General features: G+C 45.0%; 1 protein-coding gene across 5 annotated transcripts in view; it reads right to left on the bottom strand.

Annotated features, from left to right (window-relative positions):
• ACACA (acetyl-CoA carboxylase alpha) overlaps positions 1-26,598 on the bottom strand; it is a 124,618-nt gene that overhangs the window by 36,134 nt on the left and 61,886 nt on the right. For 4 of the 5 annotated variants that reach the window (XM_071574734.1, XM_071574737.1, XM_071574736.1 and 1 more), the window contains 12 exons: positions 26,080-26,136; positions 25,731-25,775; positions 22,961-23,002; positions 22,107-22,322; positions 21,470-21,625; positions 19,342-19,545; positions 16,741-16,896; positions 15,755-15,901; positions 4,779-5,048; positions 4,231-4,328; positions 3,518-3,638; positions 2,963-3,073 (listed from right to left, as the gene is read on the bottom strand). In XM_071574734.1, the coding sequence (XP_071430835.1) occupies positions 2,963-3,073; positions 3,518-3,638; positions 4,231-4,328; positions 4,779-5,048; positions 15,755-15,901; positions 16,741-16,896; positions 19,342-19,545; positions 21,470-21,625; positions 22,107-22,322; positions 22,961-23,002; positions 25,731-25,775; positions 26,080-26,136 (1,623 nt within the window). The remainder of the gene's footprint in view (positions 1-2,962; positions 3,074-3,517; positions 3,639-4,230; positions 4,329-4,778; positions 5,049-15,754; positions 15,902-16,740; positions 16,897-19,341; positions 19,546-21,469; positions 21,626-22,106; positions 22,323-22,960; positions 23,003-25,730; positions 25,776-26,079; positions 26,137-26,598) is intronic. The other variant, XM_071574733.1, reaches the window with a different exon arrangement.

Here is a 26,598-nt window from a genome sequence, read left to right as displayed (position 1 = left end):
CCCTGGGATGTCCCTCTCCACTCACAAAGCAGTGACACCAGTGGAGGAACAGCCAGCATGTGAGTCCACCCCTAGAACCAAACATTAGCCTCAGCTCAAAATTATACTGACCTTGAGCTCATCATCTAAGTTATAGGTCACCCTCTGGCTGTGGCAGCTGGACCTTTCCCTCTACACCTAAACCCTCAGGCTGGTTTTACATAATGATAATGAACAAGACCACCAATGGCTGTGCTGGTACAGAATGTTTGTCACCGTCCACCTCTACTCTCCTTGCACATTAGAAAGAACCCAGCATTTCAAAGGGAAAAAAAATTAAACAACTTCCCAGAAAACCCTGCCTGCTCTCTGAAAGCCCAATTGTCTCCATCGCAGCAGAAACACTTCTGTGCTGCACATTCTCCTCTGGCAGAGAGGAGACATTTTGAAGATGTGTGTGCAGCCACAAGACTACGTGCAAGCTTTGTCCAGCATCCTCTAGAAAGACAGGATTTAAACATCAGCAATACAAAAATTGTCTCTGGGAAGAGTTAAAGGAGGCAGTTTCCATTTACTTTTCTTTGTTCCAGCCCTGATATCCCCTCAAGCCCCTGTCAGCATTGACTGTGCTGCACAAGGCTCTCCCCATGCACTCAAGGGAATGAGCAGCACCAAGACTCACACAGAGAACAACCACAATAGGTTTGCCCTTCTGGAGTCCTATGGAATAAACAAGAACACATCATGTGTCACACTCAACCAGCCTCTGCATTCTTACAAGGGAAGACTTGGCCTAACTGGCCCCTGGCTGGCATGACCTGACCTCTGGCCCCCAAAAATTCAAACTGGCCACCTAAATCCAAGGGACAAGTGTTCAAGAGTTTACAGAGGACAGAGGGTACATTGGCAATCAATCCAGACCTCATGGCAGGAGGTTGCCAATGGATTCACTACCTGCTTCACACCCTCCTGAGCATCAGCCAGACTGAGCTTGGACATTTCAGGTTAGCCCTGGACACCAGTTCCCTACTCCAGACACACTTCTGGGACACAATTACAGCTGAATCCCTTCAGGAAGCCCTGACCAGAACTGCAGGCACTGAAAAATGAAGATCACATCAACCAGCAGATACATCAAACATACCCAGGAATGACTGAGGATTCCCAGGCTCTCACTATTCAAGGACAGGTAACCATTGTTGGGTCTTGCTGGGAAAACTGGATAGGATGATCCTACACTTTTAGGCAGCTAGAGGTTCAGGGCTAACATAAACATACATGTCTTTCCAACAGAGCAGAGAGGAAAAAAGACACATGGGATTATTCAGCCCACTGAAATTCTTGGAATGGGATAAATCACCCCCAGAAAGCACCTCCTTCTGCCTATGCCTGCTGACAGATGTCAGATGCTTAATTTAGTCTATATTCTTAATTTTTAAGTGCCTAAAACTTAGTGAGATTAATCGAGTCCTATGAAAACAAGCACTGACTCCATGGGTAGGGAGTGCAGTTAAACCTCAAAAGAGGAGGAGACTGAACAGCCTGGCCCTGCCATCTGGGGAACTCTGCAGGGCCCCGATCCCCAGCAAGTGACAGCTGGAACCAGGCAACTTACTGCACTTCAGCAAGCACTAAACTGGCTCAATTTCTTTTTAAATGCTGGATCTTCAAATGCCTCTTTTCCTCCCATTGATGCAGGTGCATGTGATGTGTGTAAGAGATCTAACTGAGGGTGCTGCAGCCTCGAGTTGATAGGATCAATGCTTCATTTTCTGCAGAGCCCCCTTTATTCAGGGGAATAATTCAACAAGAGCCTATTTTCCTTTTATCTCCCATTGTCAGGCAGGCACTCCTGGAAACACAGCTTGCCATGGAGCACAACCACCCCAGGTGCTGAGAGTGCCTGAGAACAAAGCTGCTCGATGGGGAAGGGCACTCACACCATACAGTCCCAACTCCACGGAAACAAAGCCCTCAGGGAGAGGGATGGGAGCAGAGTGGGCTGGGAGCCAGGGCTGCACCAGACAAGGAGCTGGAGGCTGTGGGATTAATGGGCTTGGGGCAGCAAGCAAGAAAATCTGCCTTCAGAGTGGAAAAAAGAGCCACTTTCGTAGCAAAGCTGTAAAGTTTCCTTTATAACAGTCCCAATTATTCCTCCTGCCCCAACAGCCAAGATTTCCAGCAGGAAAATCACCATCCACACACTCCTCAGGCTTCAGTCCTCCCTAGAATTAACAATGCTGTGGATGGCTGGAAGTTCAGGTGATTCTGGCCCACCAAATTTTGAAACATGCACTTCCAGACATTGGGAACAGCCCTGTTGCCTCTCTCACAGCACTCAGTGTATGGAAGATGATACTGCCCAACCTCTGGGCTCCTCCACTGCTGTCATTCAATCTGTGCATAAAACCTCTGGTAAAAGCAGCTTCTCCTTCCCCTTCACCTGGCTCCTGCTCACAGCCCTTAAATATGCAGTTCTGCCCAGGTCCCTGCCAATCTCCAGCCAGGATGTCTGGAATTGCGTCTCTGTCTGGCAATACGATGTTCTTGTCAACAGAAACAGGGACATGGAAGGAGAATTTGCTCTGTGAGCAGAAAGGAAAGAATCAACAACTGCAAAGGTATGAAAGTTTCCCAGCCCTGAGCTGGTTCTGCTTGATCAGGAGGAGCCCAAGAAGGGAGAAGCAAAAGGGACCAAGGCAATCCAGGGTGGTGGCAGCTCCTTGGGGCTCCAGAAGAACTCACTGAAACCCAGAGTTGTTGCCCAGAGAAGCTGTGGCTGCTCCATCCATGGAAGTGCCCAAAGCCTGGTTGGAAGTTGGACAAGACTTGGAGCAGACTGGTCTAGTGGAAGGTGTCCCTGCCCATGGCAGGGAGTGGAACTGGATCTTCAAAGTCCCTTCCAACCCAAACCATCCTGAGATTCCATGAGAAACCCCAGCTCCATTCACAGAGCTCTGAAGACTGAAATGCAAAGACTTACTTTGTTGAGGGCTCCACAGCCAGTCAGGATGATGTGAGAGTTCTCCACCTGGATGGTCCTCTGTCCCAACCGGACAATGTAAGCCCCAATCCCGATTGCCCGACATGTAACCTTAAAAAAAATAAAGCAAATACAAAAAGCAATGCCATTGGTTTCTGTCTTTCCACACAGCCCCAACCTATTGACTCCAACATTAAGATAAAATCAGGTGTGTTTGTGCAACAAGGCTGTAAGATCTGCTCTCACTGCAAAACTCCAGAATCTGTTATTTTGGAAAACACAGGATCTGAACATACATGTATTTCATATAAAAAAAAAAAGAGAAGAAGCAGCATTCAGACTGAGCAAACATAAAGCCACGTGACTAAAGTGTTTTAAACTGAATCTGAAAGGGACCCAGGCCTGTACTGGTGACAGGAGCATTGCTCAAAGCCTTCAGGAGCCCATTTCCATCAACCAGAAGGCTGATACCAGAAGGATCTTTGGGATATCATTGCAGGATTTTTAGCTGAAACAGACAATACACTTGAAGAATAGAAAGCAGTGAGGGATTACCAGGCTGATGGTGACAACACTTTCATAGGCTAAAGATGATTCTCCAGCAATCATGCCAGATCCTCTGAGGTTCTCTACTCCAAGTCCATCTTCCTTTCCAATAATATCCGTTATCTTGTACCTGGGGGAGACACAGACAGCCTTTGAGTCACAAGGTCCAGTGATTTGCTGAATCAGTTTGTTACGAAGAAAATGAAAAGTGACTAAATATCATTAAGGTTCCAAGGAGGAATATGCATAAAACCTGGCCAGGACCTGTGCATGGCTCATCCTGAGCACCATGGAATACTCCTGCACAAGCAGCCAAAGCAGCAGAGCAAGAGGGAATACCAAGGGAGAGAAATGCCTGGGAAAAGTGTTCTGAAACTCCCACAGGACATGAGGAACAGGCTGATTACAGGAAAAAGGGCAAGAAAGGAAGAGAATGCAGCCAAAGGCAAGAAAGAAGAGAACAAGAGATTACAGGAGGCTTTTACCTTTTATCTTTTCTTTACTTCCTTCTTCCAAGCCTTAGCCATGATCTGGGGTCAGTGGGGGACAACAAAGTCCTGCCCCAAACAAGGCATCATGGAACAACCTCCAACTCCTGTTCCATGCCCTGGCCACACATAGCTATGGTTTTCCACACACCTGGATCCCAAAGAACGTCCCAGCTGAGGACAAGGACATGCCATGCATGACCCATGGATGAACAGGAAGCTTTTCTTTCCTACCTGGACTCTCCATTTTCCTCCACGTGTTCACAGTGAACCGAGTTCAGTGCGCTGACCTTCTTATAGTCTTGAGGAGTCAGGTACAAGTATTTGTAACCCTGAAGGGAAAGACAGTTCATTCATCTCATTCCCTTCCTGTTCCCCAAAAAGTCCTTCCAGAAAACAAACTTTCACAGAAGAATAATTTAATTCCAGAGAGTAGTAAGAACATCCTCTCTTAACATTGGAGCTGCAGCTGAGGGGAGGAGAAGCTAGGAATGTTGCAACATTTAGCACTAACTCCTTCTGGATGCCATTCTGCTGCCTGGAAGATCTTAAAATCATATCATAAAATTGTTTGAGTTGGAAGAGACCTTAAAGGCCATCCTGTTCCACGCCCCTACTACAGGCAGGGCACACAACTTCCAGTGTTCCAGATCCCATGGAGAACTTTGGACCTGACAGTCCTGGCAAATGTTATCCTCACCTCTGTTAAAAGAGGTGGTGTAAAATTAAGATTGTTTTGTGGGCTGTTGCAGAGTTTTCCCTGAATTCCTGTGCCTCATTACCTTGTAGGGGTTATCTGGGTCTTCCCAAGCCACATGGAACATGTGCCGAATCTCCTCAGCCAAACCAATCCTGGCTCCGCTGTTGGCAGCCACGTAGATCCGGGGGATGCCCTGTGACCGAGCGAGCTCTGAAGCCCTCTGGAACAGCACGTCCTCCTGAGGCCCAAAAGAGCCTATTTTGTAGGTGATGTCATTGCCAACCACAATGATATCCCGTCCCTCTGGATACTCTGGGGTCTTCAGAGTCATCTTCCAGGCCACCATCCCAATCTGCAATCAAAGAACAGAGAAGAACAAAAAAATAAATGTGTGTCTTTGAGATGTGACGGAAAGGGATCCAACTGTCCAATTGGAGAAATGGTCTCTTGGACTTGGCATATTTTCCTTGGGAACTCAGGTAACATCAGCTCTGACATGCTGTGACTGGATCCTTCCCACACTCCTTGAAGCAAATCCTCTACTGCTCTCATCCCACGCCACACACACACTGTCCCTCCTTCTCCCCACACACATTCTGCCATCAACCCTCTCGCAGGGAGCTGTGTGTATTCCCTGTGCCAGAAGCCATGTGCTTCCTCACAGGGTGAGGAGGGATGTGCTTCTGCACAGGTTCCTGACCACTTGCTTAGCCTTCCCAGGTGCCATCCCAGAACCTCATCACACTGCCAACAGTTTAATAATCTTTTTATTTCACCATTATCTCATTTTTCCCCCTGTCCTTCCTTTCATTTCTTCAGCTCTTTCCTCTTTCCTTCCCAAATTTTGCAGCAGTTTCTTTCCAAGCTTGCCTGGGTAAGTAAAACGCTTTCTGCTGTGTATTTTTCTTTTAAAAATCACAAGATGATCTCTTCTGGCCCATCTCCTGGAGATCAGCAGCATCTGTACCCTGCATCCCCCATCCCTCAGCCGCCGTGTGCCGCTGCTCCGGGAGCTGGCCAGCCTGGAATGCCATTAACAGATGGAAATAGCAGCGTCCCTTGAAAGCCACATGCATCACCCAGTCCCTGCTTGCCCAAGGATCATAAGCTCTGAGTACACATTCCTCAAGCCGATTGCACATCCTCTGCAATCAGGAGGGCTGAAACTCTCATTGCCGAGACTCGGAATTCTGAACATGATGAACCGAAGCGGGAGGGGGAGAGGGGAGAAGCAGCAGATAGATCTGTGCCATTTAATCCAAATCAAAATGGCACAATACACAGCCCAGATCCAATCAGCATCTGCAATAAGATATGCCATAATAGGCTCATTAAAAAAAATAAAGAGGCAGAGGAATTAATCAAAGGGTCATTGGAAGTAAAGCAGGCAGCAATCCAAAAATATTACAGCAGATTTTTCCCTTCCACTTCCCCTTCTCAGAGCTGAGAGTGCAACTTAAAGAGAGAGGCTGTTTCAGTTCACCTTCTGCCTGGTCTGGGTCTCCTCCACTGCTACTCTGATACATCACAATGGATTCATTTGTTTGCCTCTGAATATTTGCAGAATATTCACAGTTCCACCTTAGTATTCAACAGCAGGGTTTGGAAGAGAGAGACTCTGCACCAGATGCAAAAACAGGAGCATAAATTCCTAATTTTTGCTAAAATACCAGAATTAATTGCCAAATTAAAGGGAAAAGTTGTAATGCCGTAAAACAAGTGGATGCAGCTGTTGATCTGGCACAGAGACCAAGGGACACACAGATAACCAGTCCAGAGGCTGGGAGAGAAGCCTAACTGATCCCAAACATGGCCAGAGGGGTTCCTTGGTCTTCCACCCTTGGACTTTCATGGCAGACAATGGAAGACTTATGGTGAAAAAAGAAGAAAAAAAGAAGAAGTTTTGTTCTTTTGACCTGACTGTTGCAGAAAAAGAAATGCCAGAGGCTGAGTATTGTCTCTGTTCTCACTCTCAGCTTGTGAGTAGAAACAGCAGGTTAAAAAAGTCTGCAAACCCAGAGTTAAAGGCTCCAAGATTAGCCTATCAGAAATCAGGGATGAAGGGATGCCCATCTGTGCCCAAGCACCTACTGCAGTTCAGTTCTTTACCATCATTTAAAGGCTTTTTTTTCATAACTAAAATCTTTTAATGGGCTCTTACCAAATCTTTCTGATACCACTTCAAAAACCAGCTTCAATCATTGACAGAAACCCACAGGGAAATGGGGTAACATTCTCTTTAAAATACACCATAAACTTTGGCCAAAATAGCACAGAATTTACAGTAATTGGCATTTTTTTCCCTAAGTGGTTGTCTCCTTACAGCCACACTGATCCCATCAGCCAGGACCACCCCAGGAGGCTCCAGTCCCAGGAGGGACAGAGCAACAGGAGAAATACTTAGGGTTTGGCTTTGCTAAATACTCTTCACTGCAATAAATTGGGAGATAGAAACACATAAAGAACTGCCAGAAAACCACACGACAACCACAACAAACTGGCAGCCAGTCCTGGCAGCCTCAGCTCCCACCTGAGGCAGGTGAGTGACTCTCACTCCAGGGCTGAGGAACCAGGGATGGAACTCTAAATACCTAGGGCTGGTCCCACAGTCTGTCTCACCTACCAAGAGGTTTCTCCTCACTTTCAGCAGCTTGATGATTTTGACAACATAGGAAACAGGCAAATTAAAAGCATTTCTTGTTTAGAAAATTCAAATTGTAACAGAAGTCTTGGAATAGTTCCCTAACCTGAGATCTTGTCCTCTACATCAATAAAATCCCTTTGGTCAATAGTCACCAGTAAAACAGAAAAAACTATCCATCCAGGGCACAAACTCCTGAAAATAGTTTAGAGCCAATACATAAGGAGAAACCACATGCAGTTTAAGAAAAAAAAAATAAAGTCCACCACTATTAACTCGTGTGTCTTGTTGCCTCCCCAGTTCATTCTGTGTTGTGCCATTCATCCAGTAATAAAAATCACAGGGATTTGCACAACTAAGGATGTTTTTGCTATGAACAAAGTAGATTCAGTCAAAATTTATGGGCAGTGGAAGATGGCTTTCTATTTCAGAAAAAAAAAGGAATAATGAGATTTTTAAGTTAACGGCAGCAAGCCAAAAACTGGAGAGTTCCCAGGTTAATTAGCCAGGCTGAGCTAATCACCTGAAAGCACTGGCAGCAATAGTGGGTGATGGTGAGTGGCAATGGCTTTGGAACAGGCTCTTTTAAGAGGCAGCACAGTTTGGAAGTGCTGCTCCTGCCACGGCTCCATTCCCAGCATACCCAGGAGTGAAGGAGAGGGGGAGGAAAAAATAAAAGCAGGACCCGTCTTATTTAACTGTTTTTATGTTGGCAAAATGATTTGTGCCCCGGTATTTCCATAAGAAGTGGGACCATTATTCTCCTGTAGGAACACATTTGGTTTGAAAAGTATCAGTGGGCAGCACGTGGAAATCAAAGCAGATGAATTATTCACCAGCCCCGATCAGAAGTGATCATTATTTCTGATGTTCCGAACTGTGATTAGGATTCAGTGCTCACATGTCATTTGCTCCCTGAATAGCCCCAGCCCCGTGGAATTGCACAGCACACACAGATTACACCCAAGTTTTAGGTATATAATTTTATACACACCTTCTCCCACTAGATCTTGGCCTTAATGTGACCATTAAGAGACAGTAAAAGCGGCGCGATAACGAACGGCGGCTTTTCCCGGCGCTCGTAAACGCCGCTCGTTTGACACACAGTGTCAACACTAATCATGGCCTAAAATTAACACCAAAATTGACTTCAACATTAATTGCGCTATCGATGGGAACAGTAATACACACGCTGATGCAGTTCCAAATTGACTGCCAGTGGCAGCCAGAGCTGCTGACAACAGGCACCGAGGGGAATGGGGAGGAAACCGATCCCAGGCTCCATCTGGGAAGCACAGCAGGTTCTGGGGAGAGGGAAGTCAGTGCTGGTGTTTGGGAGAGGGAGCATTTCAGGCTCTTTCTACAAGGGTCTGTAATTCCTGCAGAAGCAGAGCTGACAGGACCACAGAATCACAGAATCACAGAATATCCTGAGGTGGAAAGGACCCACAAGGACCACCCAGTCCAACTGCTGGCTCTGCACAGATACCCCAACAATCCCACCCTGTTCCTGAGAGCATTGTCCAAACACTCCTTGAGCTCTGTCAGCCTTGAGGCTGTGTCCACTGCCCTGGGGAGCCTGTTCAGTGCCTGAGCACCCTCTGGGGGAAGAACTTTTCCCTGAGATCCAATCTAAACCTGCCCTGACACAACTCCAGCTGTTCCCTCAGGTCCTGTCATTAGTCACCAGAGAGAAGAGATCAGTGTAGGTTTATTCTCTCACACCAGGATGGTGCGGAGCCTCAGGACTTTATGCCAGGCTTCATTTTATTAATTTACATTTGAAAACCTGAATGTGGGTCTCAACACTTTTCAGTAAGACAACAGAACTTTCAGAACCCAGCTGATAATTTTGTCTTGTTCCATTCAGTTGCATCTGTATGGCAAGGAAAGTTTTGCATGTTAAAAACACATATAAAAAATGAGTAAGTTGGTATTTATCATACAAAGGCATAAGAAGAAAGGAAATGCAGCAGCAGTGGTGGTTTAGCACCCAAACACTGGAGATGCTGAAGCTGAACACTGATGAAAGCCCACTTTTCCCTGCTGCACACACACATCCCAACATTGCTAAATCAGGGAATATGGGCTTTATTCTCCCTTCACAACCTCTGTCTGTTCTGGAGCCAAACCAGCATTCCTTGGCTTACCCAGGATGCTGAATCACTTGGCTGCACAGCCATGGACAAGGTGTATTTTCAAAAGGGAACCAGGGCATTCCCAGGAATTTTACCTGATGCAAATGCAGCACTTTTGGTATTTCATCATTTGAATCTGTTACTGGGAAGTTCAGATCTGAAAAAGAGATTCTCTGCACTTAAACCATGACCAAAAGCTTTCAAATTTTTATCTGGGGCATGAACCACCTCCCATGAAAAGGGCAGGATGCACGTGGTTTGCCAGAGGCATTCCAACTCCACACCTTGACAAGGGTGGAGTGCCAAAACCCAGGATTCCTTCATCCTCTTCTTGGCTCTGGAAAAGGTGTCCCTCAGCGATACAAGCGTGGTCGTGGCAGCGCAGCCAAGCACGTTGGCACAGATCTGAGCGATAGGAGGGAACAGCTCCAGGATGAGACATGACCAAGTGCTCAGTGAAAGGTGTCACAGAATCACAGGATCATTCAGGTTGGAAAAAAACTCCAAGATCATCGAGTTCAGCCTGTGACCAATCTCCACCCTGTCAACCAGATCAGAGTACTGAGTGCCACATCCAGTCATTCCTTGGACAGCTCCAGGGATGGGGACTCCAATACCTGGCAACCCTTTCCATGAAGAAATTTTCCTGAATTTCTTTGCACAGCACTGCTGGGCTAAAGGAGATGTGGATTCACATTGCCTTGGTTCCCTGCACTAAGAGCCCTCGGATTACAAACCTGGACACAAAACAACAAAAGGCTAGCTCATGATCAGGGAAAATGATAGACACATGAAGCATCCAAAGGGAAGCTTAAAAAAACCCATTCATGATGGTGTAAAAGCAGTTGTGACTGCACACACACCTGTGCTGGAAGGTGTGAAACTTCACAGTGACAGCAAAAGGCACAACGTTGAACCCAAACCAAATTCTCCACCAAATTCCTGCTGCAAGCACACAAAGTCACTGTGAGCAGCACTGCTGGCTTCTTCTCCAAAGCAAAAGCTTTTTGGATGAAGCTTTCCAAGCTAAAAAATAAATAACTTCTCCCTAAGCAGGCTGTAAGGCCTGGAAACTTCATATGGAATAGTTTCATCTGGTGAAGTTACAGATGAGTAAAGATACACTACAGAAAGCAACAAACAACCTTCATTAAGAGCTTTCCTGTGGGCAAGAACTTTCCTAACTACAGTGTCCATGTGATCCACACACACGTGTTCAAACATATATATCAAAATACAGAATAAAACTCTGCTCCACCATTTCCAGCTCTGCTTTTGCAAGCCTTGGATTTGGAGATTTTAAAATCCTTCCAGAAATCTGCAGCTCTAGTTGCTCCTTGTCCCTGCCATAGAAAGCAGGAACACGGGGTGACAAGGCAGAACATGCAGTTCAACAGTTAAGCTTTGCTTGTATAAAAGTCACTAGCGACACCTTTCCACCCCCAGCAATCCAAGGAGCTGCCAGAATGACATTCCAGGAGCCCTGTGCCATCCTGTATTTCACCTGGCCAAACCTTTCCATCTACCCAGGAGAGGTGCTGGAGCCAATGCTCCAGCAAACAGCTCCGATTACTGATCCTACTGAGGAGGAAAAACTGTGACATCTAGTGCCAGTGGGGAAAATGACACATTTTCCATGGACACCAGGGAAGGGATGAAGGGGAATGTGGGGTGTTGCTGCAGGCACTCCTTACATCACTTTCTCCTTGTCCTTGGAGATTAGTTAGGTCTTATCAGCGGCTGGAGCACTCCTGGTGCCAGAGGATCAGGGTAAATTGGAGTCAAAATACATAAAGTGCTATAGAAAAGCATCCGAATGCCCGGCTCAAGGATGACAAGGAATATATTGAGTTCTCCAGCAGGCTGAGGGAATTACCTTTTCACACTGAGATTTCAGCTAATATGCTAATCTTGGGAACAAAGCCATCCTCAGTGGGGTTTGGAGAGGGTGTCACCGACTTCCAGGTCATGTCTCCAGCAGAGAGGCAACAGCACAGTTTAAACAGTGTTGGATTCACTGCTGAGCTCCAGCCCTGCTCACTGCTCTGTGCTCACCCAATTCCTGACTCTTTTGGGTATTTCTCCATTTTAGCACAGCCACAGAGCCCCATCACAGGCTCAGGTGACAGGCAGGACTCCCATCATCCCTGGACACTGTCCAACAGGGCAAGGTGCTGCATTCTTCCAAAGCCACTCCTCCAGTATTAGCACACAAACACCTCTATCCCACTCAGCCAGAAACACCACAGACTAGTGAAAAAAGGCTTCCACTTAATAAAAAAATTAAATTAGCAGAAAAGTTAAGTCTTGTGTTAACAAATGATGCTATAGTCTGTGTTATAACCCCAGGTAAGTATCAAGCTGTGGGATGAAATTCATGGTTTTTTTCCTAAAGACATTTTAGAGTAAAATGCATAAATTCACCAATAACTACAAGTGGATTTTTTTCCTCCCACCTGTATAAACTTTGGACATTTCAACAGTCCATATCTATCTTGAGAGTCAGACTGGAGTCAGATTGAGCATCCACTTCTGGTGCTTAGTTCTTGATTTGCTCAGAATTGTACAATAAATTACACCCCATTTGTCCCAGAGTCTGTTCAGCCCTTTCTCAGGAGCTATTGACTGGTTCTGCTGATAAAACACTGTTGTCTTCAGCTCCCTCCTGTTCCTGCTGCTCTAGGAATTATTTACAAACCATTCTCAACTTTTTAGTGTGGCACTTTCAGTCTTTCTTACAGAAATCCTATGGGAGCACTCGGAGCTCATTGGAGGAGTCTCAAATGTGAGCAGGATGGTCAAAGCAGTCACATTGGTAATAGAGGACACACATCTCAAAAAAAGATGTAACTAGAGAGAGGACCCAGTTCACAAGCTTGACATGAAGGACTCAGAACGAGCAGAAGGCTCCAGGCAACATCCAGGATTCTGCAGGGAGAATCTCAGCCTCGAGCTCCTGCTCTGCCTGTGCCCAAGCACGGATTGTAGCTCCAGCTGACACCACTGAACACACTGACCACAAATCTCCTGGATTTTATGTTGGTTTCTCAATTTCCCCTGCCAGCTCAAACACTCAGGGCGCTCAGCTCGGCTGAATGCTTTAAAAGGAAGAGTGTTTTGACCCCTTTTCACCCAGAGGAAATGTAGCTGTCAGGAAAGCCAAGTCCTGGCTCTGAGCAGACGATACCCCAGTGGGGCTCCCACTGGCAGTGGGGAAATGGATGGGTCTGAGTCTCTGATCCAAAACAAGTAGAATGTTAATAGGAACCTAAATGCACTCAACAGCAGCTACATTTACCACAGACAGAAGTTCTCAATACAAATTTCCTCTTTACTAAAAAACACGTGATGGACAATCTCTCCACAGACTCCGGATTCAGAAAATTGGCAACTTGCGCTGGGAGAAGGAAAAATAACAACTAAAATCTCACATTTACTTGGGAAGTTCCTACTTCAGTTGTCAGCTCACAGGATCTGATCTGGAACAGCTCTTGCCTCTGGATCTCTGGGGCACAGAATCCCCTGCACTGGCCATCAAGGGTTACCAACCCAAACTGGGGCAATGCTGCATAACACAGTATAACATTCACAAGTACAAACCCAAGTACTCTTAAATATTATATTTGTCTAAATTATGCTCATAACACCCCAAAGCAGCCCCACCTGACTAAGACAGGAACAAACTGAAGCAGTGGGATCTTTGACTGAGGGTACCAAGCAAACTACTGCAAAGCTTGGAAACCTCAACTCCACTGGACTCATTTTTTTAGGCACCATCTCTAACAGAATTTTTAGGCTTCTGGCCTTTCCAAGGCAAATACATCTACCTGAGGACAAAACTCTTCCTTGAATTCAGCCAAGGTTAGAGAGCCAAGGCAATGTGCCATATTTTGAGAACAGTTCATCACTGTATCATATGGAAGAAGTGCAGAACCAATTAATATTTCCTCCTGCTCCTTGTGACATGTCTCCTCTTCCTAAGCAATAATCCCAGCTACTGCCACAGAGATGGATTGCCCCAAGGATCTTTGCTTCCTGGCAGATAAGATACTGTGTTTCTCTGCCCAGATGTTATGCAGAGTGATTCTCAAAAAAAAGCAGAATGGATCCACTTACAGCCTCAACAAAGCAAAGCGTTATGTTCCGAATTTATCCAGCAACCTGCCTCTTCCTCCTCCACGCCACAGCCATCACCTTTGGGAACAGAAACTCCAGCCCACATCTGTGGAAATTTATTCTCTCAGCTGAAGGGAATTAAACCACAAAAAGCCTAAAGTCAGCTCAGGCAGATAAAGCAAGTGCAGCAGGAGGAGTGAACCTGTTGGGCAGCTGCTGATCTCTGGAATGTCATCTGTCCTTCAGGCTGCTGTTCAGATCGTCTGCTCTCACCCGGGAATGAGTATTATTGTGTGCAGGGTATTGCCAACAGAATCCAATACTGGAGCCTCCAACCTCATTCCAGCTGCACATGGTCCTGCAGTGGCTCATCCAGCTGTGCAGAGCTGGGATAACAGGTCCTGGTCCCTTCCAACCCAAACCATTCTGGGATTCTGTTCTACGGTTCTATGATACACCTCCACAAGAAGTGACTTCCTGCAGCCAGACTGAAAAATACGGAGGGAACATCATGTTTTCACCTGGTTTATCCCACTTTCCAGTGATTCAGCCCCTTGGTATAAGAGTCACAGAGGCAGGGCCTGAATCTGCATTCACAGAATCCCAGAAAGGTTTGGGTTGGAATGGATCTTAAAGCTCATCTCATTCCACCCCCTGCCATGAGCAGGGACACCTTCCACTAGACCAGGTTGCTCCAAACCCCATCCAACCTGGCCTTGAACACTTCCAGGGATAAGGAGTTCACAACCTCTACAGTCCCTCTGGGCACCAAGATATTTGATAGATTACATCAGATTACAATAATTTAGACACCAACACTACAGACACCACAAGAGCCATGTAATTTCTTGACAAATTGAGCCCAACAAAGTCCAGCAAGGGTTAAAAAAATCTCCTAATTTTTTTGGTGGTCTTTGGGTACAGAATCTCTTATAATAAGACTATTTGTATTCATACTGGCAGAGTAAACACTACATGTTCATGCCCAGGCAGCTCTGTGCTTGTAATTTCAGCAAGAACAGAGCGACGTCCCTGAGGGACTTTGCTATTTCCCCAGCCACCATCCACTCAAATGCTGAATGAGAGTGGGGAAAGAGAGAAAGATGATGGCATAACCCTCCCCAGCAGCCTCAGCTTGCACTAGGAATGCAGGGAATAGCTCATTCCAGGTTTAATTAGACCAGTTAAAACACTTCTTCTATAGCCCAGCAAGAGATAGGACCGCAGTGCTCCCACAGTCACCATTTGCTGATTAGGTGCAATTTGCAAACATCATATTCCAAACCTTCCCCTGACAAGATCCATGCAGGAAATGGTGATGAAAACCTCTGTTTCCTCTCATCACTACACTTTATGTTTTTGAACAGAGCTTTTGCAAACCTTAAGTTCTGTATTTAGGAAAATGCTGATGCTTGTTCAATGACATCAAGAAAAAATAAATGACACCATCACTTTGAATTGTTAAATTTTAAATTACTGTAGAACATTCACTTACTGGTTCCCATTAAAAAAAAAAAACAAAATAAAAAAACAAACCCAAGCACATCTTCTAGTAGTTATCTTTACTCTCCAGTTATTCCAATGCTGCAACCTTTGGCTTCCTAATGGAAAGGCATCCCAGCAAAATCCCACCAGGACACCACGGCCTCCTCCTGTTTGAGTTGAAGGAGTAACTCCATCATTCCCAGCATTAGCTCTTTGTAAGTCTTGAGTAAATCCTGCTCTAGAGGGGAATGTTGCACACACCTTGTCACAAATTGTGTAGGGAAGATGAAAATGGAAGCATAATATTGTTTTTTCTGCGTTTTTTTTTAGCAAATGAAAACATTTCTATTTAGTCTTGTAAAATGTATTTTACTTAAACCCCAGTTACCTGGAATAGCTGAATGAGCATTTTTTAATTATGAAGGAAAACCAGCATAGGCACAGGTTTGAAATGGAATCATCATTTACTACGGAGGTTAAAATACCCATTGTATGGGAGGTATTAATTTTTAATGAAACAAAAATCTCATTTTCAAGAGTGAGATTTCAGTGAAAGGCTGAATGAATAGATTTTGTGCCTGGCTGGTAAACTTCCATTACAATTGTCAAACTCTGCCCAAACCACAATGTGCTGTGGGATATGGAAAGAGAAGGAGCACGAAGGGAAGTGCAACTTGCCTCGTTTCCTCCTGGCAGCCTGTTCATGTGCACGAGCTGGCCCTGGTCATCCAACACCAACTCCGTGTACGTCAGGATGTCCGAAGGCAGCGGCGCCTTTGGCAGGAAGGCATGTTCATTCATGGAATTCCAGAGCTTAATCAAAGACTAGAGATGAAAAGATAAATTCTTTTTAAGAATGTCATCTGAAAGTATTTTTAACCACAACTCAATATTCCCAACAGGACACCTCAAAATATCCCTCCTGCCAGAGTGACGGAGGGGTTTCTGTGGGTATTGCTTACTTTGGAATTTGAATCATGAAACAGTTTCACCCAAAGTAGTAGAATTTCAGTTATGTGGTTCAGAATGGAACCCAGAAAACCAGACACACACTAAATTCCACAACTCATTAACCATTCAATGCTGTATCTGTCCTGTCCCAGGAACTGGGCCTTAAGACAAAGGAAGGCAGGGTTAGATGGGATATTGGGGAAAAAAATTTCCTGTGAGGGTGGGCAGGCCCTGGCACAGGTTGCCCAAGGAAGCTGTGGCTACCCCATCCCTAGAAGTGTTCAAGGCCAGGTTGGACAGGGCTTGGAGCAACCTGGGCTAGGGAAAGCAATCCCTGCCCATGGCAGGGGGTGGGACAAGGTGGTCTTTAAGATCCCTTCCAACCCAAATCATTCCAGGATTCCGTGAACTACCAGCCCTGCATAGTCTAACCCTCTGGGAAGGGCAGATAACGGGGTGGAAAGACAAGGAAACAGCAACAAGAAAGGGAAGATGATTTATGTTTCAGCTTCTACTGTTTGACTTCTTAATGTAACTCCAGCAGCAGTGTATCTAGTCCTAATTTCTTTCAACGTACACTCAAGCCTTAGCTGACAATCCCTGGGGGCCACTGGAAGCCCCTTCAGGCCACTTGTTCCCCTGACAAGCAGGGTGGTGACTGACAGAAGTGCTGTGCAGGTACCCAAGTTTAGAAAAGCCTAAAGAACACTCACCTGCCGAAACATCTCAGGGATGTCATAGACATATGATGTCCCTAAAGTCTGTGCCTGGAATCTCTTGGACTGCAGCAGGTCTTTGGTCACATAGGGGGTGTTGATCAGCATCCCATGGAGTGGTCCCTGTTTATCCCCATAGGCCTGGAACATGATCTGCAGGACAAAACACAAGCAATTACTGCTTAATCCACCAGCTCCGTACACTGAACTGATTCAGATTTTACCAAAAATCATCAGATCCCCCACTCTGATTGTTTCTGCTCTCTACAAGGATGTTACTGCTGGCATAGCCTGGAACACTGTGCTCCATCATGCATTACTGCCCTTTGGAGACAGCACTGGACCATTACAGCGCAGATCCCGGCATCCCTGACTTATTGCCGCATCCCGGCGGAGCACAGCGAGCGGAGCCACATCCCCCAGAAAAAACCTGTGACTTAGATGGCTTCCCATTCCCCAGTATTTCCCCTGACACCATGTCTGCTCCGATGGATGGTGATAGCTGGGAGCAGAGAGGAGAACTCCGTTATTTATGGAGTGGTACAGCGCGGTATCCGCGGCTCCGCCGGCTGCTCCAGGAAGCCGGGTCAAGACTTGCATATGTCATCTGGCTTGAAGTTTTGATATTGTAAGTTTAAAAGATTTTCCCAGAGTAGCAACATGAATTATCAACTGCCAGGCTTCATGGCACTATATATTCCACTCGGAAGGGAAGGTATTTCAACAGAGAAATGGGAGGAGCAGAGCTGAACCAGGACAGCTCAGCCCAAATGCTGCTTGTCCTGGCAGAAGGGACATGATTAGGATGTTTTTAACAGGATTTTTCTAATTGAACATGAATGAACTGAAGAATTCTACTAAGGATAAAATTCAGTAAAGCCTATTATAGTTTTTAATTAAAAATGGCAGTTTACGCTCTCTTCAAACTCCACAAACATCAACTGGGAAAGTAACTTCTTTAATGGGAGAACTATTTGTTCAGGGTAATGAGTGTTTGTGACAGTAACTCTGTAAGGACATATTTGGATCTGTTAGTGCACTTGGGGCCCAATTTTCCTTAAATCCCTGGGAAGCTCCAGAGCAGTTCTGCGGGAACTGGAGAAGTCTATGCTGAGCACCACTACTGATGACTACTGAGAAACAAGAGATCAGGGTAATTCTCTCACCAAAAATCCATTTTCCCATCCTTCAGAAGTCATGGAAGTGCCCAGCACATCAGTAATATTTGATTTTTTTAAAGGGAAAGCGTTATTTTGAACTTAGACAATTCTTTTTAAAAATCCACTGAGCTGAACCTATAAAACTCCATCATGAGGGGGAAGATTTATCCAAGTTTCCTAAAAACTCAGACCTTCAAGCTTTACAAGACAAATCTTCCTCCCAGCTGCTCAGAGTTAACTGGATTAAGTCCACTCAGTATACTTTTTTACCAGAATCTTATTTAGTATTCTGGAAAATAAATCACATTTAATATTGGAAAAGTTGCTAAAGCCATACACACAAACACACACAAACACATTCCCCAGCCTTTAAACAATAAAGCTCATCAGGGACGGAGTTCAGGAGGAAACATGACCTTCACAAGTAACTGACCCAACTGAAGGGTTAAGCTCAGCTGCTGGAAATTATTAAAATGTTCTTTTCTTTCCTCATCTCCCCTCAAAGGCAGAAATGAGGCAGAACACACTGACATTATCTGTCCTGGGATCTTAGCACTGGATGGACTCCTCGACCAGCAGCTTGCTGGAAAAATTAAATGGAGAAAAGGGGGAGAAGAGGTGACTCAGCACTTCGTGTTCCACATTCACAGTGCCCAAGTGATTTATTCTGCTGCTCCTCCTGCTTGGCAGAGAGATGATTACAGAAGGAGATGTAAACATTTCTCTATTTAAATATTTCCCATGCATCCCATGCTCCATGGATTTTAGCATATGTAGGTATTTCAGTTAACCACACTATTCTGTGCCATGAAAAACAGAAATACCAGAACAGCCACAACCATTACAAAAGAGCCCATTATGCTTCATAAAAATGATATAAAAGCACCTTCCATAATTTTATATCATCCTACCCAGGTCATTCCCTATATCTTTAGAATTTAAAGGACAAGTTCACAGATTTTCTCTATCTACTCTGGGAAATGTATAATTAATAATATTTTTTATTGCGATCTACAGGATGAGCACCAACAGTGATTCCTTTCCTATTACTTTTTTGAGCACTCTGAAGAAAACTCTTGAGGAAAACAGCTGCCCAAATGACAGAGGTCACACACAAAACAACCAGAAAACTTGGACTTTCACCTAATTGATTACATTTTCATATCTACTGCAAGATCATATTCTTCTTCAATTAGTAAATTTGAATGACAATTTTATATTATCTGAAAATAAATTATAGAGCTTGGAGCAACCTGGCCTAGTGCAAGGTGTTCCTGCCCATGGCAGGGGGCTGGTCAGTTTAAGGTGCCTTCCAACCCAAAATATCCTGTGGTTCTGTGATTACCTGAAAACATCATAAAACATAGAAGAGCTTCCTCAAGTACAAAGTGTCCCCCAGATAATCTGCTCATCCAACCCTGAAGCCATATGGACATACCTGTCCCGTCCTGGAGTCTGTCACCTCCTTGTACAGGCTGATGTCCAGATAATAGCCCGATTCGTTGGTCAGGAAGAGCCGGATGGGAATGGCCTTCCCTGTGGGTGTCAGACGGATGTTGATCTTCAGCTCGGCTTGGAGGACACGGAGCTTCCAGAGGCGGCTCCCGTAGCGCATCACCATGGACCGCACGGACTCCTCGATCTAAACAACACAGGAGAAGGATTTTCGTCACCAGACACTCATCAACCTCATTGCTGGGAGGTGTTCCTGCCCATGGGGGCTGGAGCAAGATGGGTTGTAAGGTCCTCTCCAAGCCAAATCATTCTGGGATTCTGGGATTCTTTCTGGATCCATCCACTGCTCTGGGCCCCCTCCATCCCACTGCTGCTCCAAGGGCACCCCAGAGTGATGAAGAGAGACAGAAGCATCACACGTCAGCACATATCCAGGGATATTAGGGGACCTTAGTGGCCTGTCCCTTCTCATCCTAAGCCTCAAGACAGGCAGGAACTCAACCTGAGGACCACTGACATGGTGGGACAGTGCTGGATTCACACTCCTGTTTCCCCATGGCCCACATAATCTTTTATGGTTGGAAAAAACCTTGAAGATCATCAAGTCCAACCACCAACCCACCACCACCACCACCACATCACACCCAGCACAGCACAGGTGCCTCCCGTTCCCTGCCTTCCCTCACACCTGGGAACTATGGAATCCAGGGAATCCAAATCCTTGGCCAACAGCTCTGTGGCACTTGTATGCACAATAATCATGTTTCACCGCCCGTGCCACGCGGAGCTTTAAATCAACAAAGCAATTACCACTCGGAGCTGAGCCCTTTGCTGTTCCATTAAACTTTATAAAATACTACTGTGGGCAAAGCGCATATTAAAAGAAGCCAATTTATAGGCTGGTTTTAACGTTCCTCAAAAAAACCCTCTCTTTTCCACAGCAGCTCAAGGAAAAGTCACGGAATGTGTCTGAGGGCAGCCCAACTTCCAAAGCTGAATATCCCAGCTTCTTCTGAACTTTCTGGGTACTAAGGATTTTGGATGGATTTATTCCAAAGTGATTTAAGCCACCAATTTTTAATCATGATTTAAAAGTCAGCAAGCAAGAGAGAGTTCTTTTGTTACCCAATTCATCTTTTTAAACTTTCAGTTGTTCTCCTAAGGAAAGGTCAACTCTCATCTTTGGGTACCCATGAACAGAAGGTTGATTTCCAATGAAATTCACCTTTTACAGTTTATTTGGGCTGTTCTTTGTGGTGGTTCTGCTAACCACAAACATGCTTTATGTCTAAACATTTTCATTTATGCATCTCCAAAGCTTAATGTTCATTTCTTTATAAATGTTGATCTCTGTGGTTTTGTATCAGAGTGGAAATGAGGCACTTCTGTAGTTGAATTTACAGATTGTTTTTAAGGTCCAAATTTCTCACGTTTTATTTGGATGGAATCTGGACTTTTGTAACAAAGAGAGGAGTGCTTAGAGCTAGTTCCTGATTAAAATTGTTTATCTCAAATACACAGTGAAGAAACAAGTTTAGTTTCAAATACAAACCATATTTTTAAGAACTGTTCCTCAGCTGATAGAGGGGAGGTGAGCTGCACTGCTTGAAGGACAGTGTTTCTCCACTAGAAATATAAGTAGCTAGTTCTGAAGTCTTATATTTAATATTTATTCATAAGTGGAAAAAACCCCCAAAGTTCTGTTTCTTTCTGTGACTGTTGGGGATGGTCTGTGCAGGGCCATGGGTTGAACTCGATGGTCCTTGTGGGTCCCTTCCAACTCAGTATATTCTGCGATTCTGTGATTTCTCACTACCAAGCAGGTTCCTAATGTGAAACAAACTAATTGCTTGCCTTAACTAGATAAATTACAAGTATTCTCTCTGCTTTTGGAGGTAAGTGTTCAAGGCCAAGCTGAATGGGGCTTGAAGCCACTTGGTCTAGTGGAAGGTGTCCCTGCCCATGGCAGTGGCGCAACTGGATGAGCTTTAAAGCCCCTTCCAACCCAAACCAGTCTGGGATTCTGTGATTCTATGAACAAAAGACCATTTCATTCTGGGAAGTGAAGCCCAAGGAAAACAAGCAGCTCAGAGCTAGGGAGGAGATCCCACCTTTGATGGGTCCATGATGACGGTGGGCACGAAGTTGAGGAAGATGTGGTTGCAGTCCGTGCGCACGTTGGTGTTGTTAAATGCCACCTCCAGCTCATCCATGGCTTCCAGCAGCAAGCGCTCACCTTCGTTTTGCAGGTACTCAAAGGAGGCTTCCTGCCACACATTGCCAACAAATTACTGACTTTTTACTCACAAATCCCCAGAAATAAGAGGATTGGAAAAGCATAGAAGGATGTGATGGGGAGAACAGGGTCCACAACCCTGAAGCAGATCTATCCCCATCAAAGGGTCAGTGCTCCCAGTGCCTGGATTCCACACCTGGCTAACTGGTGCCCTCATTTAGCTTACAGTAAAATTAACACTAGACAGGCCAAACCACTGTCACCTCAAAATCCAAGGATTTCTGACTGTCCACTTAAGTTTCCCAAAAATCTCCCCAAAACACAGGAAATACCAAGACTTCAAAGAGATGGTTCTGCAGAGAGACCACCAACAAAAGGAGGACACACATCCACAGCACTCCACACATGTAACATGTTCAGTTCTAGATCTAAAGCCTCCTGCAGGTTCCTAGAATAGCCCAGGGTTTAATGCACTGCCTTGGAAAGAGCCCTTGCACAGGTGACAAACTCACCTTGGTCACCAGGTCCGAGTGCCTGATGATGGCCCTCACGAAGAACCTGTAGTCTGTCACCTCTGTGCCCACCTCCACCTTGGCTGCTCCCAGGTACAGGTGCATTTTGTGGTTGGCACAGGGAATGGCAGTGAGGTCGAAGTTCCGCATGCGGTTCAGCTCCAGCTGGAAAGCCAGAGCCGGCTCCAGGTGACGGTAAATCCGATCCTCCTCGAACTGGAGGCATCGTGCAGGTAGAAAAGGGTGGGAAAGAGGAGAGTGGGTGGAGAAGGTAAAACAATGAAGATAAGATCTAGACAACACCCCTTAGAAATTTCATACTTAATTAAAAATCTGAAAATTCAAATGAGCCCAACCCAGAATTTCCCATCTCAAGCAGGCATTGGCACTGACTTTTTACTTTTTACAAGGGCATGGACTGACAGGACAAGAGGGAATGGGGTCAAACTCAAAGACGGTGGGTTTAGATTAGATATTAGGAAGAAATTCTTCTCTGTGAGGGTGATGAGGCCCTGGCACAGGCTGCCCAGAGAAACTGTGGCTGCCCCATCCCTGGAAGTGTTCAAGACCAGATTGGATGGGGCTTGAAGCCACCTGGTCCAGTGGAAGGTGTCCCTGCCCATGGCAGAGGGTGGAACTGGATGAGCTTAAGGGTCCCTCCCAACCCACACCATTCTGTGCCTCTACAATTCTATGAAGACAGCAAGTTCATAAGCTCACCCTCCCCCCCAAAACCCTCTTTTTCACAGAGTGCAGGTTTGTCTGATTTTAAGGACTGTCCTGCTTCCAACGAACAGCTACATGAAAGAAGGATAAATCCAACAGTTAGTTAAAAGTATTAATATACAACTTACCTTATCTCGGGCACGGAATGTGAAGAACTTTGGGAACTCCCTCTGTTTGAAAATAAAAGCAATGATGTTAGTCCTCCCAAAGTCAGCACTGATCCCCTCAGAGTGCCCAGAGGCCACACCTGGGGCAGCACCACAGCACAGGATGTGACAGAAGTTGTTACCAGCTACTTTTTCAACATCACAAAGGTGGTGAAAAATCAAGTCACCCTCAAGAAGACCCTCAGGACAGCAGAGGTAGCTTAAACCTGTCTCCACTAGTGCAACAAAGGCTACTTGATTGGCTTTAGATTATTATTGTCAATTATTAACAGACAACCACACAGAAGTGTACAGATAGCAGTGGGCAATTTTTCTAGCTCTGTTACAGTTAAGGTTCCTGTGGAAATGTTTGGGAGCCACACAGAGATATTAACACTCCATTATGGACACAGATGTACACAGGACAATGGTCTTATACTCCAGCTCTCTTCATACCATTACTGCTGGAAATACTTTCTTCCCAAGGAAAAGTTGCAACCAAATAACTTTATCCTCCTGTGTTAAATAACACAACAAAAATCCCCCCAGTTTGATCCAGTTTCTCTGTTATTCTGTTGCACAGATAAAACCCTGCAGGGGCTTGACAATTTTGTGGCATATTGTACAAGTCTTAGAGGAAGAAAAAGTCTACACAACATCCTTCTACCTGTTCTTCCAGTTCCATCCAAGCAAATGCATCCATTCCTCTGAAATTTCAGTTTTACTGGGTGGAGGAACTTCTGCCAATGCTTTGCACCAGCATGAACACACCAGCTCTCTATGCTAAAGGTGACCTGAGAGAACACACAGAACTTGCCAGAACTGTCTTACTGAGCCAAAAAAGAAGGAATCTGACCTGGAGTCACTGAATTTCTGGCTCACATTCCACTACCAATGAAAGATGGACAAGCAGTTCAGGGACATAATATAAGCCATAACTGAGCAACACAGATTTTAAGGCTTAAATTAATATTCTAGTCAGTCATCTTCCTTCCCTCCCTATGTAAAACAGCTCCCAGAACCTCACATGATGACTCTCAGATGAGTAAAACAGCCTGTTTGCCTGGATTGTGTCTTCCAAGCCAGGCACAAGTAATCCTGTCTGAAAATTCAGGCTCACCCAACATCCTCATGGCCTATGAGTATCAGCTGTACTCTGAAAAACAACCTCTTCCATGTTTCCTCACTTCTCCTGCAAATCCCTACTACCTGTCCTCCTCTGCATGCTCTCCAATTTCTCCTGCCACCATCCATGCTCATTCCATCACTAATGTAATTGCTTCCAAGGCATCTGTATAGTGTGGTGGGCAAATATCATAATTAGATGTGCACACACACAAAAATCCTCAGTGCTCTGGTACCAAAATCCAAAAGAGTGCTCCATTTCCTAGTCAGAAGAATTATACTCCTGCTGTGTTCTAATCAACCAACCATCATCAAGACAATCAAAATAATTTGCCTAAATTAGCCAATCAAGACACCCTGCAAACTGCAGAATGTGAAAAGCTACAACAGAAATCATCATAGTTGATTATTATACTAATAATCACGTTAAAAACCTAATGAGATGAGGAAATTGGAAGCTTGCTGGAGCAACTCTCTATTACCTCAACATGCTGGGAACTAATTATATAGACTGTAATTAAAACAAAAACAAACCCAAGCCCAGGCCCTGGCTAAGTTAATAGTTGGTCCAGTAATAAAGGGGATAGAATAGGAGACAGTAATAAAGACTGACACAGCAGATCCCAGAGGTGCTCCACAAACTTTTCAGACAGATGACACACCAGGCTGAGGAACCAGGAGCAGCCCTACATTCCATTGTGCTAATGGCAGGGCAAGGAAAACTTGGGAATGACTCCTTTTGTTCTGTGTCTCATTTCTGACTCTGACCCATCCCACAGGGTTCTGATTTTTCATTCCCTAAACATCCATTCAGTTCTCTGCAACTTTTTTAAATCTAAAGCCTGGATTTTCTTGCTTAAGGACCTAAAAACTCTCCACAGAATCCAGTTTCCTACATAGGTCATTCTTTGATGCATCTCTACGTGTATTGTGAGCAACAATTCCCATGTGGCGATACCCACATTGGTTCAAAAACTGTATTTGCTGACTTACAAACTCATTTTCCCTTCATGAAGGTTCCTAAACCAAGTGTGTTGAGCACAGGATGAATTTATTCAAGGCTCCTAAAATCTTCCAGAGTTGCAAAGTAGACACATGAGGGATAAAAATTTGGTTAATGCCTTATATTGCCACCTTGAACCAGCCCTCACTGATGCCCAGGCCCTGGGAAAGAAGTAATTCCAGCAGCAAGAGCATCAAACATTTTCCACCTCACCAGGGCACTCTGTGAAATTTAGCAAGTCCCTTCAGTTACTCCTCTAAGGTATGTTAAAACCAGAAGCTGAAATAAATCACCACACTACATAAGAAACAGGAAGATTTCATTGATATTTGAATTTTAGAGTAGAAAACAACAGTGAAACACAGGGGATCTTTGTTAGTGTGGCACCCTGAGCTCAGCCAGGCAACGAGAGAGACTCCAGCACCTGAATGGCCCCTCTGAATGCAACGGGACAACACCCGGATTTGCAGCCAGATGTCAAAGTAAGTACTTAAACTCTTAACTCTGACACTAATGTTGGCATTAAATGCCTGGCTGAGATCCAACTGAGAAGCCCAGAGTCCCTTCCGTGTGTCCTGGCCTCACGGCAGGAACACCACTGTGCTCTGAGCCCTTTTTACTTACGTGAAATCTCTGATCCACCTCATAGTTGACCTGTTTCCTGAAGTCCTTACAAACGAAACACACAAACATAGGAAGAAAAAAAAGCAGAAGACAGCTAGCAATTAGGATTAAAATCAAAAATTAATTAATCCAAGAATACAAGAGGTGTCAAGATTGTTTACAATTGTAAATTCATTTTCTTAAGCGAATTCATGGAAACCATCTCAAATTTTAGAGGACAAAAACAGTGGAGAAAGAACAAAACACAGTCGATACAGCATTTAATTTGGGAAGAAACCACATCAGATGTCAATGGTATTATGAGCTAGAAACCAAAGAGTTCTGAGCATCATGAGAGAGATTAAAATACCTTTTGTGCTACAAGGAAAGTCAGTCTCCGAATCCCGTGATCAATCAGGACTGATTTCTGTAAAAACAAGGATGGAATCAGGTGACTGGATTAGCAGAAAAAGAACAGACTAAAACATGTCAAAGTCCTCCATGAACTAGAAAAGCTCCACAGATCCTCCTGTTTCTGTGCTGTAAGTTCCTGGTCCACCTCAGCCTTCCCAGAGTAAGGATTTCCCACAATAATCCTCCAGCAGCATAAATATCCACATCCATTAGATCTGAGCAGGAAAAATAGTTAAACCACAACAGTACAGAATTCCAGCTGAGCCAGGCTAACCAAGAATCCAGAAAAGTCCTGTCTAAGTCTTGCATTAAATATCCTTGTTCATTTGCCAGAGTAAGTTGGGGTTTCTTTGCAAAGGTAACTTATTGAAGGGAGCAGAGTGTAGACATGGCAAGACCATGGAAAGTGATGGAAAATGAGTTTTAAAGGAAATAACCCACTGAAGCATGTAGTTCATACTTGACATAGGCACAG

Source organism: Pithys albifrons, chromosome 21 (genome assembly GCF_047495875.1).
Source record: "Pithys albifrons albifrons isolate INPA30051 chromosome 21, PitAlb_v1, whole genome shotgun sequence".
Classification (NCBI taxonomy): domain Eukaryota; kingdom Metazoa; phylum Chordata; class Aves; order Passeriformes; family Thamnophilidae; genus Pithys; species Pithys albifrons.
The sequence above is the reverse complement of the archived record's forward strand: the minus strand, read 5'-3'. Positions and strand labels throughout refer to the sequence as shown.